Here is a 17,537-nt window from a genome sequence, read left to right as displayed (position 1 = left end):
TTTGCCTTTTTTTTTTTTTTTTTTTTTTCCTGCTGTTTTACACGATTTCGTGGCACGGGCACATGAGCGGCGTGCGCAGGGCTTCTAGCACGACAGGGCAGGGTAAAACCCAAAATGCTGCCGTGCTTCAGTGTCTAAACCACTTACAGCCACAGCTGCTCAGTGCTGGCTGAATTATTGGGTTTGGGTTTTTTTTTTTTCCTCTTAGTCAAAACATTACCTGGTGAAATTCCCTGTGGCACAGGCATTAATTCATGCCAGTTATCTCAGTCCTGAACCCAATAAATGACGTCTGGCTACAGCACATCTACTGGAAAAAGCATCCACCCCTGATTTGAAGGCACCAAGCGATGGAGAAGCCGGCATTTCCCTGGGAGGTTTGTTGCAGAGTTCGCAGCTTACAAACGTGCAGCTGTTTGGAGGTACCTCCAGGGTCCTGCGCTGAGCCGAAGGGATGTGCCCGTCCCCAGCATCCCCTCCTGGAGGAGGGTACCAGCGCCATCAAACCGCCTCCGACTGTCCTGGCTCTTTCATTCCTTTTGTCCCTCTTTATCTTCGTTTATTAATCTCTGTGGCTTACATTTTTTAATTCCTGCCTGTTGCCCCTAAAGCGCTGTCGGCTTTTCCCCGCGCTTTCTCCTGCCAGGGCTGTATTAACCAGCGCCTTTACCCAGACGTAGCTCAGCCCCTCGCCCCATACACATGATGACCCCACACCCCAGAGACCCCTCAGCTGTTTTGCATCCAGCCAATTCCTGACTTTTTAAGGGAATAACCCTCCCTGGCAGAGCAGGCTCGCCATGTGCCTTGTGGAGAGGTTGCAAAGCTAATTTTGAGCCTTCAGGTATTTTGATTCAACGGAAAGAAATCAGGAAAGGAAGGTATGTCTAGCTGGTGATCCGGGAATGCAGGGATTAGGGAGGAATGGAGAAGCAACTATGCTTTTCACAGGATTTTTCAATCAATGGGACACTTAATCTCCTGCAAGGCAAATTCACTTGCACTTAATTTATTCAAGATGGAACTGGATGAAGAAGTGATTAAGGAGGTTCAGGAAAGGGAGAGTTGAGCTGTGGAAAACTTTAAACGGGATCGGGGCTCCTTGGAGGGAGTGTGACAGAGGAATGGACTTTGAAATGTTTTTCTCCATATTTGCAACGGTGGAAAAAAATACATAGTGGGAGGTCAAGGAGAGGCAGAAATGGTGGAGGAGTCAATGAGATGGCGGCACAGGAGGCTGTGGACCTGAAAATGGGTCCTAGGTCTGCCAGCAGCTTTCTGCGTGGCCTCTAGCAAATCATTTTATCAATCTTTGGTCATTTTTTCATCTTTAAATATGAGACAGCTCTGCTGAAAAGCACAAGCAATGCAGGACGGTTCTGCTGATGGTGAGGATCCCACCGCCTTGCACGGGCCGCAAGGGCAGACTGCCGCTCCGGCCAGTTCTGCTCACCACGAGCGGAGAAAACCCGTGTGTTGGTGACCAAGGGCCACCACGAAAACACGCTTGGGACGAAGAGCTGGGGCTGAGCACTGGGTGACCTCCAACACGGTCTCAGAGAGGGAGCTTGAGCGTTGTTAAACCCCGATCCATCCCTTGGCAGCGCCCAAAGCCTGGGGAGGTGCTATCAGAGATATCAGGAGATGACAAAGCGATTTTTTTGGGTACCTCTACGGAGCAGTGCCGTGGGCCAGGGGCAGCCAGGGAGGGAGCCTGGGGCATCTTGGAAGGAGCACGGGCTGGCAGCGAGAGGAGGGGTTGGGTCTGGGAGCACCAACGAGCCGTCCTGACGTGCGTTGGGTTAACAGAGCGTTAGGTAACATGGACTGGGTACATTCAGCAGGCGGTTCTGAAGAAGCATGGTGCACAAAGCCGGGGGCGATGCAAACCTTCCCCCCACCCTGGCAGCAGCGGGAGGTTTCATCCAGCCTGGGAGCTGAGGCTGAGGCAGGGGAGGAGGAGGAGGAAGAGGATGGTTGCGGCAGGGAAGCATTTGCACCGTCTGTGTCAGGTTTCCCTTGGCGAGGGGTGATGTCCCCCAGCGCTGCCACCCAGGAGAGGATGCTCCTCCCAGCCGTGGCTGTTTCATCCACATCCTTCTCTCCTGCCTGTAACATCGTCTCGTCCCGATCTGTTCCAAATCATCTCCAGCCCTAGCAGAGCTTCTGGGCCGACGTCCCGTCCTTCCCACAGCTCTGGAGGGGCTCTTCTCCAGCACCCAGCTTTGGGCTGACCCATGGCCGACGAGCCATTTGGACTCGTTATTAGTGTTTGCAGGGGAATGTTACACCCTTTGCAAGGCTGTTTTACCCATTGAATACCTGATAAATCACCCCTTGGCAGAAACATTCCCGACGGAGGCATTAGAGCCTCTCACTCACTCCCCAGTCTCCCTATATTCCCCCAATTAACAGACAACTTCCTAACGACGGAGCAGTTGCAGTGCTCCATCCCCACATTTGGTGGGTTTTAGGGGATTTCTCTCTCAAGATGTAGCACATCCTTGCTTTGAGCTTCGGGTCCCACTGACCCCGCAGTGCCCAGCGCAGGTCCAGACCCTGACCCACGCCTGGACACGAGCTTTATCCCCATCCCTGGTCCCTCCTGCCCCCTCCTAGTCCTGCACAGAGCGCGCCTGCTGGAGGGTGTCCGTCTGCCACCGACACACACAAGCACCCTTGGCTGTGGTTTTTTTAAAGGCTGATGGATGTTTTCTCTGCTTTATAACAAACCTTCTCATTGCAAAACGAAACATAAACACGACTGTAATTTCCCCAGCTGTTCTGCGCGCCGGGTCGGGCCGGGAATGGATGCTCCTAATTACACAGCCCGTTCCCACAGCGCGTCTGCAAACCCCTCCCGTGGCCAGGCAGGACCCGGTGGGCCATCTCCCCCCATGCCCAGCAGCCACGTCACGGGAAGAGCCCCGAGGGGACCCAGCATCAGGACACGGAGGCAAGCAGGGTCCGAGCCCCACGCGCTGCTGCAGCAATGACGCGGCCGTCGCCGTACGCAAAATTACCCCGCGCCCTCCTTAAAATAGCAGATGATGGGTGTTTTGCAAAACATGTCTGAGGAACTCGCAGAATACCGTGGTCGGCAGTAATGGTAGTTTCTTATTTTTCCTGGTGTCATTTTTTCCCTTTTGCTTCGGGATATTGTGATACAGAGGTGTTTTCAGGCGAGGCCCGTCAGTGATTCTTGGCCCGGCCGTGGGTTTCCACTGCGGCATTTGGAGCTGCTGGTTGATGCTCTCTGTGGGCTGCACGTGTCCGTCAGGACTCGTGTGATCTCCAGCTTTCTCCTGGAGGTTTCCAAAGCAAACACTGATCTGCGGCCCCGGTTCTCGCCAGGTGCCTGTTGCTTTCCCCAGCCACCCATTATCACCAGCTAGGAGTGTGTGGGGGTTCCCCCACCCATGCATTTTGGCATTGGAGGCACCGTTGGGTCTCCGGCTCCAATATCACGGCTCCTTCCAGCTGCCCTTTGGTGCTCTGAGACCAGGGCACCAAGCCCCCAACCCTCAATAATGAGGACATGATTGCAAAGGCCTTTTTATGGGTGAGCAATATGGGATGGGAAGGAGCGAGACCTCCTTCCTCCGTAGAGATCCTCACAAATGAGGCTGTAGATATTCTGCAGCACACGTACAACGTGGCAGCATAAGGCAGGACTTGGTGCCCATCCACCTCCAGCCTCCCCAACTCTCACCACGGGAGGGGTGCTGGGGTGCTAGGGCTGCACCTGAACGCTAGCGCTACGGTGCAATGAGGATGCTTTAAAAAAAACACCAAGGAGACAATTTTCCTCTACACACCAAGGGCCTTGGCTGCCAAAGCTCACGCTTGATGGGCCTCTTCCATTTCTTCCTAAAAATCCCAGTGTACCTCCGAGCGGGGAGCCCACCCGTGCGGCACGACAAGCAAAGGCTGGCCAGGGGGGGCTGCTCTTGCTGTGGCAGTTTGGAAAGCCTCGGGTAAACCCACAGGGTTGGGGCAGAGGAAATTTTCGGGCTCTTGGGGTGAGGAAGGTGCGATGGAGATGCTGGGATGCCCGGGAGTCCAGAAGCTGCTGGGCAGCTGCTCTCTGCTGGCCCGGTTTGTCGTGCAGCCCAAATCCCCGTTTCTGCACGTGCCTCCCGTTGGGTCCCTGGTGGAAAAAAATACCAAGTGTAGCTTTTGCCTTTTTTTTTTTTTTTGCTGGACAGGGCAGCAAACCCTTTCCTTCCTCTCCTTGGTTGGTAGCAGGCTGAAAGCGCGTGTCAGTGGAGTGCAGCCTGGGTTGGTCTGCAAGGGGATGTCCTCTGGTGAGCCCTTCTCTTCTGCAAGCTCTGCAGCAAATAATGCGAGATCACACCTATTTTTTACGATTAGACCAAATGCTTTCTCAAAAAAAGGGGCTACTCTTGCAGCGGGTGCAAACCAACCCCGGAGCCTGTGACAATCACACTGCTTTATGGCAAGGAAGATCTACCCCAGCGATGTCAGATGTCCCATGTCCTTCGAGGCATCCCACGAAGGTACCAGGCAAGGAGAGACCAACCTGTGGAGCAGCCCCCAAGAGCCTTATACAGAGCCTCTGGGATTTTCTGGAAAAAAAAGGCCAAAGAAAGAGACAACCCCTGAACATGGGAGACGGGGTGGGCTGCTACAGCATCCCATACCCTGTGGCCAGCCTGTGTCTGCAGCCCCGGCACGGTGGGAGGGAGAGCTGGGAGCAGACATTATCCCCGCGCCGGAGGAATGCTTTACAGTTATGTACCCTTTCACCAAAATAATCCAAACGCTCGGGTACCGGCCAAACCACAGGAGAATTGCAGCCAAGAAAGCCTCTCGCAGTAGTAGGGAAATAGCAAACCCTTTAACTGTTTTTCCAGATCAGCACAATTACAGCTTTAAATCCACCGAGCAGATTTTTTCTCTCTCTTCTCCCTCCTTTTCCCTTTGGCCACGCTCAGACTGGAAACGTCATGTCTGTGCCTGGAGCGGCTGTGGGGATGGGGGCTCAGGGCTGCCCCCCTCCCAGCACCCTTGGAAGGGGGGTGTTAGCCCTGGGGTGCTTGGAAGGGTGAGCTCCTGCTGAGGACAGTGGGGAACCGTGCACAGAGGGGGTTCGAGGGGGCCAGACCCTTGAGGGTTCACAGCACCCCTTTGCTGCCAAGCGGGGTCAGGACAGCACGAGACGCGAGCTCAGGAGGCACAGAGCAGCTAGAGAGCATCCAGCACCCCAAATGCTAGACCCACAGCCCTTGAAGCCCATCTGGGCTGCCAGCACGTCCGGGGACCCGCTCCCCAGCCATGCCACCTTGCCAGCAGCACGAGCGAAGCTCTGGCCTCAGCCAGCTCGGGAATGCTATATTTATTATCTTTACGGCTTCTGAAGGCTGATGGATATTTATTCCCAGGACTTTCCTTCCACAGCCAGTTCTCCTCGAGGTTCATTTTTTGCATAGCTGGAAGCATTCAATCCGCAGACACAAGCCGGCGTGGGGCGGCAGCCCCGGCGCTCGCGGCGCGGAGCATCACGGCGGCCGCCGGCTGCCCCGTGGAGGCACAACCCGTCCCCCAGGCCCCTTTCCCTCTCCTGCTTCTGTACTGGGGTGCCTGGTGGCAATGGAAGGCTGAGGAGGGTGGTTGGCACATCCTCCCATGCGTGTGTGGGAGGAGGGAACGAGTCCTTTCATCCTTCCTTAGGGAGTGGCACAGCTCTGGCTCGAGGGATGATGGGGAGCAATCAGAAAAGCAGTTGGGAGAGGGGAGAGGAAAGACAGAAGGAAATTTTTCCCCTTTTTCCTCTCATCTTGGACCTATAAGAGCATTTTTCCTCCCATCTTGGACCTCTAAGAGCATTTTTCCTCCAAACTCGACGTGATTACAGTTTGTGTTTGCCACAAACATCCACGCGCAGCGTGAGAAGAGCGCACATGGGGATGGGAGCTTCCACGTTTGAGGGACATACATCCCATGTGCTTTTCTATAAATTCTTCACGTGTTCGAACACGCTAATTTTGCCCAAATAAATCCACCCACAGCAACAAACCCGCCTGCCCTCATGTGATTTGCACCTTAAATACACCCCAAACGGCGCAAACGAAAGCATGACTCCAGGCAGAGGAGCAGCGCGAAGCCAACTCACCACTTCAGGTCAACACCGTGATCCTCTCTGCCCTCACCTTCTACCAAAACTCCTGCCAGGCCGCTTTGCCCCAAGCACAGCAGCACGGGGAGCTCCCATTTCCCCCAGTTTTCCCCCAGGTTTCCCCCAAGCTGCTCAGCCCTGGGGACTGGGGATGCTCAGACCCCGTCACGCCGGGCACCACGCGCCCTGCCTGCGCCAGGAGCGCTCCAGGGCAGGGCAGCCACTGCCTGATTGCTTCTGTACCAAGCTGCGTTGCCCGTTAGGATGAGTTTTGGTAGCCTGTTGTCGTTTTCTCCATTCACACACTTGGAGAAGGTGCTTGGGTTGCACCTCCAGCTTGATGAAATAGGGAGGGAAAGTGTTGAGAAGGTCTGAAAGCCACTCACTGCTCTGCAAGACAGCGAGCAGAGAAAAGCCACCCCACAAATCGATGAGCTTTCCGAACAGTATATATCCAAGCATTTTTTTCCCCTGGAGTTTAATAATCTGAATTCTTTCCTCACAGATTTTCCACTATCAGGGCTGCAGTTACAGCCTCCGTGTGCAAATGAGCTGGCTCCTTCCTCAACAGGTTAGAAAAAGGGAAATAATCACAACTGAAAATATACCTAGAGAATATTATCTATAAGTTTGTACACAATCAAATATGCCTTTACACATACATACATACACATACATATGTACGTATAGAAAAGCTGCTTTGAAATCCTTCTAAAACCACCCAGAGCAGCCAAAAGCAGCATTCAAAGACTCAGACTGAAGGATAGGTGCCAAAGTCCTCAGATTCCAGGATTTGGCAGCCGGGTCTCTGCGTGTTGTTATAACCATCGCTCCTATACGAACCGCGCTTCTGAGATAACCATTTCGTTTCTCTGGACCCTTCTGCGTTTCAGTGGATTTTATTGAACTCCTCTGGGATGGTATTGAAAGATGCTCGTCTGGCTTCTGCCGTACCAGCAATTGGGATTTCGTCTCGGCACGTCCATTTCTTCTGCCTTCTGCCAGCTCCTGGGGTTGGCTGAGGTTCAGCACAATTATTATCCTCCTTTTGCTATACGTCCTTGGATTGTACTATAGATGTTTTGTTTGTTCAGTCATTTATCCTTTAACCAGAGTGAGTCATGGTGGCTTCATTTTTTAACGGTGTACACATATTTAATAGAGGTTTTGTACTACATAATTGCATATTCAAATAGATGCTGTACTGATGTATGTACGCACACTCGTTCTGTGCAGAGAACATCCATTTTTTTCACGCAGAGGAACCGACAGAAGAGAAAACTACGGCTGGGTCCTGCCTGAAGTTGGCAGGAGAGATGCGGGAAGGGTCAAAATGAGCCAGAGCTGGTCTTTGCTCCAGTGTCCTGCTGGGAAAGGAGGAAAAATCCTCCCTTTGTTCGTCCCCAGGGAAGTCAGCCTTTGACCATCACATCAGTGACGGTGGCAGCTCGAAGGCGTGACAAAAAAAGCACGAAAGCCCCCAAGTGGCATGGGAATTGCAGTCCCTCTGCCAGGGTGCAGCCAGGATCGTGCCTAGAACAGCACCTATAGCTACAATCAGGCTGAAAATATTTTAAAAATAGGTGTTTTCCACCAATCTCCGCAGGGCCTCTCCCTCAGAGACCTCACTTCGGGCAGAAAACTCCGCAGAGCAGCAAAACCAGCTCGTGCAGGCACTGAACACCCAACGGCTGAGCTACGGCTGCCGTTCCTGCCTGGCAGGGAAACCAAACCCTGAAGAATGGGAGAGAATTACATGGGATCCCTCCTAAACGCCTTGGCCAGGACCTCTGCAAGATGGGCTGAGGGATGGGACAGGCGCGGCCGCGTCCAGGCGAGGATGGTCCTTCCTCGGGAGCAAGGCTCGGCCGTGGTCCCAGGGAGATTTTCCCACCGACGGCACCTGGGGATGCCATTTTGTCGCCTGAGGAGCGCGGCGGCACATGAGCACCTTGGAGCAAGGCCATTGACATCCAGCTCCGCTGCTCTGCTCCAAGGGAAAGCTTTTGGCTTGTTTTAGATGAAACGAGGTATGGAAAAGGGATATTCTCCAGAAGCGGAGCCAGGGAGGAGCGTGATGGCAAAGACACTCAGTTCTTGCTGCTTATCTGCTTCAGAGAACCACGATCTCTGAAGAGCCTTTCCTGGGCTTAGCCCTGACCTGGCAGGCACCTCTGCAGAGCCAGCGTCTCTTGCAGGGCCCAGCGCAAATACCACCAATTTTTTTTGGGGGGGGGGGGGTGTTTGGATCCATTCCTGAGAGAAAATATCTCACAGCAGAGGTCTGTGCAAATGAAGAGCTCGCATGGTCTGAAGCTTCAGATCAGCATGCCCTGGAGAGCATGGTCCCGATCCCACCATCTCGCAGACATGCCTGGGCTCTGCCCAGGAGCAGGGGAGGGATGGAGACACTACGTTGGGCTGAGTTTCCCTTAGAAATCAAGCGCACGGTGCCACCTAGATGTGCTCCAGCGTTGCATGGAGGGAGATGGGGATGGAAGACTTCATGACAAGCAGAGCCACATCATCCACTAACATCAGCCATCACCACCCAGGTCTCAAGCAGGGGACAGTGCAGGAATACGCTTTATTTACTGGAAATACTTGACAGCCACGTTTATACCATGCTCCAGTGGCAGCAGTTGTGCTGTCAGGCTGCCCAAAATTCTATACCCCCCCCCCCAAAAAGCATCTCTTTGGGTAAATATCCACGTTCTCCAGTGAAGAAAGGGTGAAGGGCTGTGTACCATGCCAGAAGTGGACCCAGAAAGTGGAAACATCGGCATGGATTTAATTGCAAACGGTTCCCTGGGATGCAGCAGGGAGCACCGGAGCTCAGATGGCCCCTTGGGGAGACTGAGGTTAAAGCCAAACCTCCTGCTCCTCCTTACAGTGAAATATCAGCTCAGCTTGAGGACACGGGACAGGGTCCATCCCCCGCCAGCACAGGTCACGCAAAGGCAGCACAGGTCTGATTTTTGAATTTCTGGGGTATCCATCTGCATTCATGACTGGTTTGCTTGCAGCCTTGAGCTTGGCTGTCATTCACCCACAGCGCAGATCCTCCAGGGGGAAGGGAATTTCACGGGCTTTTGAGCTGCCCTCCTCACTGCAGCATCCAGATGTGCTCATGGAGAGCACCAAGGGTCTCTGCCAACATCTGTGCAGGCTCCCCCAGCGGGGATCAGCCCTGGCCAGGAGCAAAACCTGCCAGGAAACCCAAACCCCGAGCAAAGCCCATCCGAGTCTCATCTTGCGCTCCCGACAGACGCAGGCAGGTCTGAGCGCTTCTGCAGACCGTGCCTCTTTGGTGGAAACTGTATAAAACGGGATGGCCTCAACTCAAAACCCAGATGGGTTTCCAGCAAGGATTGGAGGCCGAGGGGCCCCGGGGAACCATGAACCTGCCTGGAGCAAAGCCCCTTGCACGGCACCTGCCACCAAGAAGCAGCTGGGCAGGAGCGAGAGCGTGGCACTCCCCATACACAGACACCTATCAGATATAAAATACACTGTTATCCCTCACATAAAACTCCTCTTTTTGAAAGGAAGAGGGTTTCTATCCTCTCTGCACCAGCATCAGCAAGAGCAAACCTCAGTTTCCCCCGGAGCTGCAGCACTGCCCACCCCAAACCGGCGGTCGGATGGAGCGGGAGGAGATGTTCAGCGTTTTGCGTAGGTTGCTTTAGACGCCCTCTTCTTCAGACCCTGGCGCAGAGCTCACTTACCATTTCTTCCCCCCGATGTCATGCTGCTGCACTGTGTAGCCAAAATATGCTTCCTTAGAGCCAGCTATGATTTTGGGCCTCTTGGTGTCGATGTTGAAGGTGTCACTGAACCCTGGGGAGAGAAAAGAAGGATCCCATCAGCCAAGATGCTGAGGTGGTAGGAGAAAACAGGTTTTTACTGTGCTTAGAGACCGAACAGGACACCCCAAGAGGCTGTGCAGTCTCCACCCATGGAGACATTGAAAGTCCAAGTGGACACAGCCCTGGACAACCTGCTCCAGGTGACCGTTCTTCAGCAGGAGTTGGACTAGGTGACCTCCAGAGGTCCCTCCAACTTCAACCATCCTGGGAATGCTGTTCCCCCCAAGTTGCATAATATGCCCCATGAGGATCCTACATGAAACAGGAGTGGGTTTACCCCATCACAGCAGCTCTGGGGCACAGCATTCCCACAGCCAGCCACGATGGAGAGGAGGCCACAAGATTCAAAGCACACCAGCCCCTTCCCACAGGGCAGCGGGAGCAGGATCCCTGGCCACGGCATCCCAGCTTTGGGGCCGTGGTGCTCCTGGCCCACACAGGTCAACCTTCAAGAGCGATTTATTTGCCCGGGAGTGAATCTTGGGGGATCGGTCTGGCAGCTCCTCCCTCTGCCAGGAGCCAGACCCAGCAGCAGGGTGTGCAGATGGCGGCATCAAGTGGGTCTCCCCAGGACTGGGGAGAATTGGGGCTGCTGGAGATGCCCCTTTGCCTATCCATGGGTGTAGGAGCTGTCCCAAACTGTGCCCACAGCCCCCATGGCTACATTCAATGGAGAAAGACCAGCCCTGGGCGGGGGGGTGAGAGGACTACCCATGCCAAGGGGCTCTGGTACCACTTTATCTCTATTACTGGGGGCTGCACAATGCTGCAGCCACCCATGTTCCACATCCCACAGCAGGCAGGTATCAGTCCATGCTATCCCAGGGAGCACCTTTATCCAGAGACACACGCTTTGGCTCAGGCCAACAGCACACCAAAACCCTCGGCAGGTGGAAATGCTTTACAGCCTCTACAAGGAGGTGGTTTTTTTCTTAACAATATCATTTTCCCCACAGGTTTCCTTAAGCATAGAGGGGCATGGCCCCCATCCCAGCAAGGAACAACCAGTGGAAGATGCTGCAGGGATGGATACTGATAGCCAGGATATCCCAGCTCTTCGCTCACCTTTGGGCAGAAGTAGCTGCCGGATGGTTCATGCAAATAAAAGGTCTTGGCATCCTTGTTAAGGATGGCTTAAAAGCAGCAGAAGGGTCATGTTTGGTATTTATAGGAGCATGAAGAGGTTGTGAAAAGGAGAGGCTGGGAATGCTGCTTCCCAGGCAGAACAATTCAGGATGGAAAGTGGGTTTATAGGTAGAAACGTCAGGGATAAACCTGATTTTCTGCAGTGGTAGGAACAACTCTGCAACGTTGGCTCCATAAGCAGAGAACCACAGAGTCTCGCCAAGGAGAGCTGAGGTAAGGAGCTTTAAAATCCTACAAAAAGAAACTCTAGAAAGCGGGGGGGGGGGGGGGGGAGGAAGGAGAAGAGGGATGAGAGCCAGCATATTTTGTGGTAGATTGACCTCATTTAACATTACAAAACAAATTAAAACCTCCTCTGAGTTAACAGATACCCAATGGAGAAACAAAGGCCAGGACTGACCCTTGAGAGGAGCGATGGGCAGGGGAAGGGGGGGTGGTTGTGGGGAGCTGGGAGCACCCCGGGGTGCCACATCACTGCCACCAGCAAGATGCAGTTTGGGGAAGGGGTTTTGTATTTTAAGCAAGGTTCAGTCCCCAGGTAATGCAGAGGCATCACCATCCCTTGGGTCAGATATTTTGCATTCAGCAGAGTTTATCTGATTTTGCACTGCAGAACCCCAAGCAGAGGTTTTCGGGGAGCAGGAACACTGGGACGAGTTGGGGATGCCCATCCCGTGGCTCCTTGCTTTAGGACCCCATCGTGCAGCTGTCACCTCCTGCAAAAGGCAGCCGGGCTGGTCGTGAAAAATAATATAACCCCCCAAATAAACAGCAGGAGCGCTTGATGAAGTTCAAAGGTCTCTGAACTGGGGAGAGCAGGGAGAAGGGCTGCTCGCCGCGCCGCAGCATCCCACTTGCAGCAGGTAGCGGGGACCGGGGGAGGCGATGAGGCTGGAAAAATCAAAGTGATCTGGAAGAAAATTTCCAGGCAATGGATGGCAGAGGGGAGGAATTTCCGAAAGCAGAACAGATGTGGGCGCATTCGAGGCAGAAAGGGGAAAAAAAAAAAAAAAAAAAAGATCAGAGAATATTTAAACTGGCTTAAACTAATGGGATCTTTTCGAGAGGTTGTCAAGGAGATTTAGCAACCCGAAGAACCAAATCTCATTTTCTTGTCAGAAGTGACATCACTGTCATAAATAAGTGACCAAAAGCCACATGTTTTGCTTGCGATGCGGCCAAGGCAGGAAGCCTCAAATACCTCCTTTCCGAACTGGAGCTTCTGTCGAGTCCAAACTTTTGATTCTCTTCAGGTCAAATATTGAAAAGAAAAAAGAAAGAAAACAAAACACGTTTGGGAAACAATACTGGGAATAAAAGCCACCTTGCCTGCCAAAAAAGAATAAAAATAAGTCCTCCCTGTAAGGGAAACCTTCGGGAGGGGGATGCTCTTGGGACCCCAGCACCATCCTCCTGCCTGTACCTCTGCCCGTGCCTCCTGCCTGCACTTTGGCAGCTCAGGACCAAGGCAGCTTGCCCGCTGCCAGGCTGCTGCAGGTCCCCAGGGGCAGTGCCAGAGGACATATGGGATTTGGGGGCACTGACTTGAGGAAAAGCATATGAAGGGGACACGAGAAGAGCACATGCTGCACTGGGGGCTTGCTTGCTTGCAGGGATGAGCGAGCTCCTTGCTGGAGGAGCCCAGGAGCACGTGGCAGCGGGGGGATGCTCACATCTGCCAAAAACCTGGAGCGTGCCGGGGTCAAGCAGCACGGTCTGGCACTTTGAAACTCGCCTTGCTGGTCTCGCTCCTGCTTCCTCTCTCATCGCTCAGGCCCATGTGGGAGAGAGAACTTCTGCGATGGAGCGGCGGGTCCACAGACCCCAGCATCCCCGGAGATGCCACTGGCCACCATCCAGCGCTTGGCTGGGCTCCTGTGACCCCATCCCCACCACCATGTGGGCTTTGGTGGCATCAGATGCTCCTCAACAACCCGTCTGCCACACATATTGCTTTTTCTTTTCTTAGGATTGACTTAGGTTTAACTAGCAAACATTTAGGCTGGATATAGGGTATTTGGGCAAAAACTAGCAGGCCCCAAGAAGGAGCAGGGTGGGCCACACGTCCCCGTGCTTCCCACTCTAGCTTTAATTCGTATCAAGTGCTTTTTGCCAAATGAGATGCTGAAAGCACCAAATTCCTCTCCAGGTCTCTATCTCAAAGCCAGTGTTTGTCATCAGCTATTAGGAAACAACCCAGGGTTTGGTGGCTGCTGCAGCAGCGGACGGAGAGCCAGGGAATACTGAGGATGAACAGAGGATCAGTCATCACCGGCTCGTGTGTTGTAACATTCCTGGTTACCCACAAAATCTCTGACAAACAGCCCCGGGGCGTTAGCTACACAAGTACCTTCTGCTTCCATAATTCCAGCTTTCTGGCCCCCTAAAACCCGGGGAGGAGCTGTTTGATGGCCACGTTTTGCAGCCCCAAGGAACGTGTTGATTATTCATTTGCAGCACGTTCATTATTAGTAACACAAACGGCATCGGGAATAAAAAGCAGCAGGTTTCTGACCGCCCCTTTCCCAGGGAGACACCAGGAATGTGACAGGTTGTGGGGGGCATGGGAGGGGGTTGGCTTCACAGAGCCCCATGCACCTTGGGGGAGTTGTTTATCGGACCTTCCCTGGTCAAACCTTGCTGGGAGGTGGGGTCCCACTCAGCCTCAATGTTGGGGCTGTGCAGCCACCGAAAAGTAAGTACCCACCATCAAAGCCTGGACTGTAGGGTCCGTTGAGAGCCCACCTGGACCATCCCAAACATGCCCCGTGGAGCAAGCGCGATGGTTTTACCATTTGATGAGCCTTTAGGGAGGGAAGGAGCCAACTACCTTCTCTGGAAAACCAAACCAGCAAAGGAAAACAGATGCACGCTCTGGCACGAGGGAAGTTGTCACATCTCAGCGCATCCTCCCCGGATCCTTCTGGAGGTCGCGGCTTCCCTGCCAGCGCACGGTGTCAGCGGGCAACCGGGCGATCCGTGGCCACTGGACGCATTCATTTTAACAAGCCGTGGCTCGGCACCCCTTGGTCGGGCCCTCCCACTTTCGGCACAGACCTGTGCCCTGCTTGCACCGAAGCCTCGGGGAAGAGGAGCTAGCCTGACCCAAAGCTTAGGGACACCTTGGATTGTCCCCAAGAGGGGCTGTGCACGGAGGCATGGCGCTGGGGACCCCAGCCCTGCAAGGTACCCGCTGGGACGGGCTGCCAAGTGATGCTGGGGATGCCGTGGTGCCTCCAGGGACTCCCAGCCTGTGGGACAACGCAGGAGCAGGGACATGCAGGAGGTTCCTCTGGGACCTCTGGAGAGAGCCAGGAGGGGGTTTTCCCTCAGGCAAAACGCCCAAGGGTTCGCACCAGGGCAGGCAGCGCTGCCTGCCCGGCGAAGGGACCATTCCCAAGGATGCACGTCCCAACCCGGCACCCTCAGCTCAGCCCAGGGGTCCCCGCACATCGCTCAGACTTGCTTTTAGCCTGAACGGCATTAGTCCTCAGCAAAAATCTACCGACCAGCAGCCACAGCACATCCTGGTCCGAAGACCACCACGGAGCCCTGGAAGCATTAACCCTTCTCGCCAACACACGGCTCACGGCTGCTGCAGCAGCGCCGCCGTCGCCGGCCGCTCCGGCCAGCCAGAAACCCCCGTGATGGGCAGAAACGCTCACGTGGAGGATTTCTGTTCAGTCCGAGGCGGAGTCACGGGTTTGCCACATCCCCCAGCTACTCTCGGCGATGACCATCCTCTATTTACGAGGGGCGCCTGTGGAAGGGGATTCCACCCCACGGGCTCGGCCGCCCACGTAAGCACAGCCGGGGCTGTGCCGCCATCGCCGTGCCGGAGCGATCGGCCCCGGCAGCTCCACGCCTCGCCGCGCTCGCCGCCGCCATGCAAGGGAACCAACACATGTTCCCTATTAAGCAAAGAAAGGCAGCTCCGCTGCGGCTTGCTTGAAAGGATCGAGCAGCTGCAATTAGAAGGGGGGAAAAAAATGAAAAATAAAAGGGGAAAAAAAAAAAAAGGAAAACCACCCTGGTGTGCTTTTCCACCAGGATGTTTAGGAATGCTTGCAGTGGGCTGGCGGGGAGGCGCGAGCCGGTGGCAGCGCTCCTGGTAGTGTGGACAAGCTCTTTTTTTTTTTTTCTTTTTTTTTTTTTGCCCCGCTTTGCAGCACCCAGCAGTCGCAGTCGGGCTGCTCAGAGCCTGGGCTGCGTGCGGGAGGATGCCAGATGTAGCTGCAGGAAAAATGACCGCTGCCGGGGAGTCTCGTTCTGCAAGGAGAGAGCCTGAGTGCGCCGGCGAGGGGCCAGCAAAGAGCATAACCCCCCCGCTCCCACCCCAGCCCCTGGCAGAACTCATCCTGCACGCACTGAGCTGTATGGGGGAAGCTGCAGGCTCGCCTCCTGAAACCAAACGCTTGCCTAAAACCTCTCAACTTATTTAAACCCCAAGCAATTCCCTTTTGCACGACACCCCCGTACGTGCAACGGGACAAGCCACCTGTGGGTCACAAAAGTTAACTCCAGGTAGAAAGGTCTGGCTTTATTTTGGGGAGGGGGGCTTTTTTCCCCCCCCAACCACTGTCTGATGCTTCAGAAAAACACCACCTAACCCTGCTCCAACGGCAGGCCAGCTGAAAAGGGGGACCGGGAGGACACTGCGCTGCCCAGCCGCCTGGGGAGCCCATCAAAGGTCTCCATCCCTTTCAACTCCCTTTCACCCACCTCAAAGGCTCCCACCTCGCTCCCTCCCTCCTGCTCCCGGCAAAACCTTCCCAACCCCCTTGTTAACCTTGGGCTTTCTCCAGCACCTTTCCTAAAGAAGCAGAAGTTATTCCCCGTTGCTTTCCCCTTGCCTGGGGAGTTGGGGTGAGCGCAGGAGGGGGAGCGGGTGCTTACCAGGCAGAAGGCAGAGGGAGCAGGCGAGGAGCATCCCGCCGGGGAGGTCCATGGAAGCGCCGGCTGCCCTGCTCCCCGGCCCCGAGCATCCGTGGGAGGCAGCCAGCCAGACTGGTAGCCTCGCTTACGGAGCCCTTTCCTTATCCCCAGCCTTCCCCGGCTCCCTGACAGAAGGCGAGCATTGGGAGGGAGTGGGAGGGACGAGCGAAACTTGTAGGAGGTACAGCAAGAGAGGACGGGAGAGGGGACAGCCTTCGCCACGGACGCAGCACCCTTTAGGGATCGGCTTCCCAGCAGGGCCGTGCCTGCTGGGAACTTCAACCCCGCGGCAGCACCCCGGTCTGCTCGCCGCGGCACCCCACTGGGGTCCCTTGGGGACCCCCTGGCCTGGTGGGGGCTTGGCGATGGAAGGTCTGAGCAGAGTCACTGAGGGTTGCGGGGTGCCATCTCTGGCCACGGCTGCTCTGATGCCAACCCCCCCCCCCCTCGGGTGCTACCTCTAGTTGGGCGTCACCTCTCCCTGGGTGCCCCCCTCCATTCAGGTGCCACCTCCGCTTGGGCACTCCCTCTGCTCAGATGTCACCTAAGCTTGGGTGCTACAGCTGCTCAGGTGCCACCTCTGCTCAGGGGCCACCCCGGGGTAGGAGAAAGCAGAGCCAGTGCCCACAGCACCAAGGAGGCTGCTGTGATGCTGCAGGGCACCACGTAGCCCTGGGGCAACTGGTCACCCCAGCACCTCCCCAGGCATGCGTAAGTCTCCACTGGCAGGGGCACCCAGGAGAGCCCAACTGGGAAGAAAACAGTGAGGGAAGAGAAGGAAAATGGTAAAAAAAAAAAGCAGAGCATTTTCTTCCCCTCCTCTGCCAAGGTCATCCTGGGTAGACCCTTTGGAGGAGATGACTAGGAGGTAGCTCCAACCGTGGCGAGGCTTTGGGGCTGAGATGAAGCCCCGAGCGCCCGCAGACCAGACCACACGCCCCAGCTGGGGTGGCTCTGCTGGGGAGGTAGCACCAGCCACCTCCTTGCTTCCCCTTTTTCCGAGTGGAAAAGATAAATCCAGTCTTTGGTTTCTTTTCATACAGTAGATGTGACCCAGGAGGTCCTTCCCTGCCCACCCTAGAGCTCAAGTCCTCTTTGCTAACTGGAGCATCTCCACATGCAGTTGCTACCTGCAGCGATCGAGCTCGGTGGGACTGACCTCATAGCCAAGGGAAAAGCAAAGCCGGAGGGGCCTGCCTGCCTCTCCTCCCCTTGGAGCACAAGAGCAAGTGAAGGTCCTTGATGGGGTCTTTGTCCCTCTTCCCACCCAGCTGAGAGCAAAGATCTTTTGAGACAGGTCCAAACACCAACATCGCTGTCTACCAAGTGTCTGTCAGACAGTTTGGGGTCTGCGGGAGGGAGATAAGCTCCGCTCGAGACACACTTGGATGAAACAGAGTGTCTGGGAGATCCAGTTTCTTTTCATTCTCCCCTCTTCCCTCCTGAAA

At 55.0% G+C, this 17,537-nt stretch overlaps 1 protein-coding gene across 2 annotated transcripts in view; it reads right to left on the bottom strand.

The window, feature by feature from the left end:
* Nucleotides 1-16,102, bottom strand: part of ITGA11 (integrin subunit alpha 11) — a 45,467-nt gene extending 29,365 nt beyond the window's left edge. For both annotated transcript variants that reach the window (XM_086471382.1, XM_009954854.2), the window contains exons 1-2: nt 16,051-16,102; nt 9,868-9,979 (exon numbers count right to left, since the gene is read on the bottom strand). In XM_086471382.1, coding sequence (XP_086327508.1) covers nt 9,868-9,979; nt 16,051-16,102 — 164 coding nt within the window. The remainder of the gene's footprint in view (nt 1-9,867; nt 9,980-16,050) is intronic.
* Nucleotides 16,103-17,537: the final 1,435 nt, after the last annotated feature.

This window comes from Leptosomus discolor, chromosome 11 (genome assembly GCF_034619465.1).
Source record: "Leptosomus discolor isolate bLepDis1 chromosome 11, bLepDis1.hap2, whole genome shotgun sequence".
NCBI lineage: Eukaryota > Metazoa > Chordata > Aves > Leptosomiformes > Leptosomidae > Leptosomus > Leptosomus discolor.
Note: the sequence above shows the minus strand (reverse complement) of the source record. Positions and strands in the feature narration are given on the sequence as shown.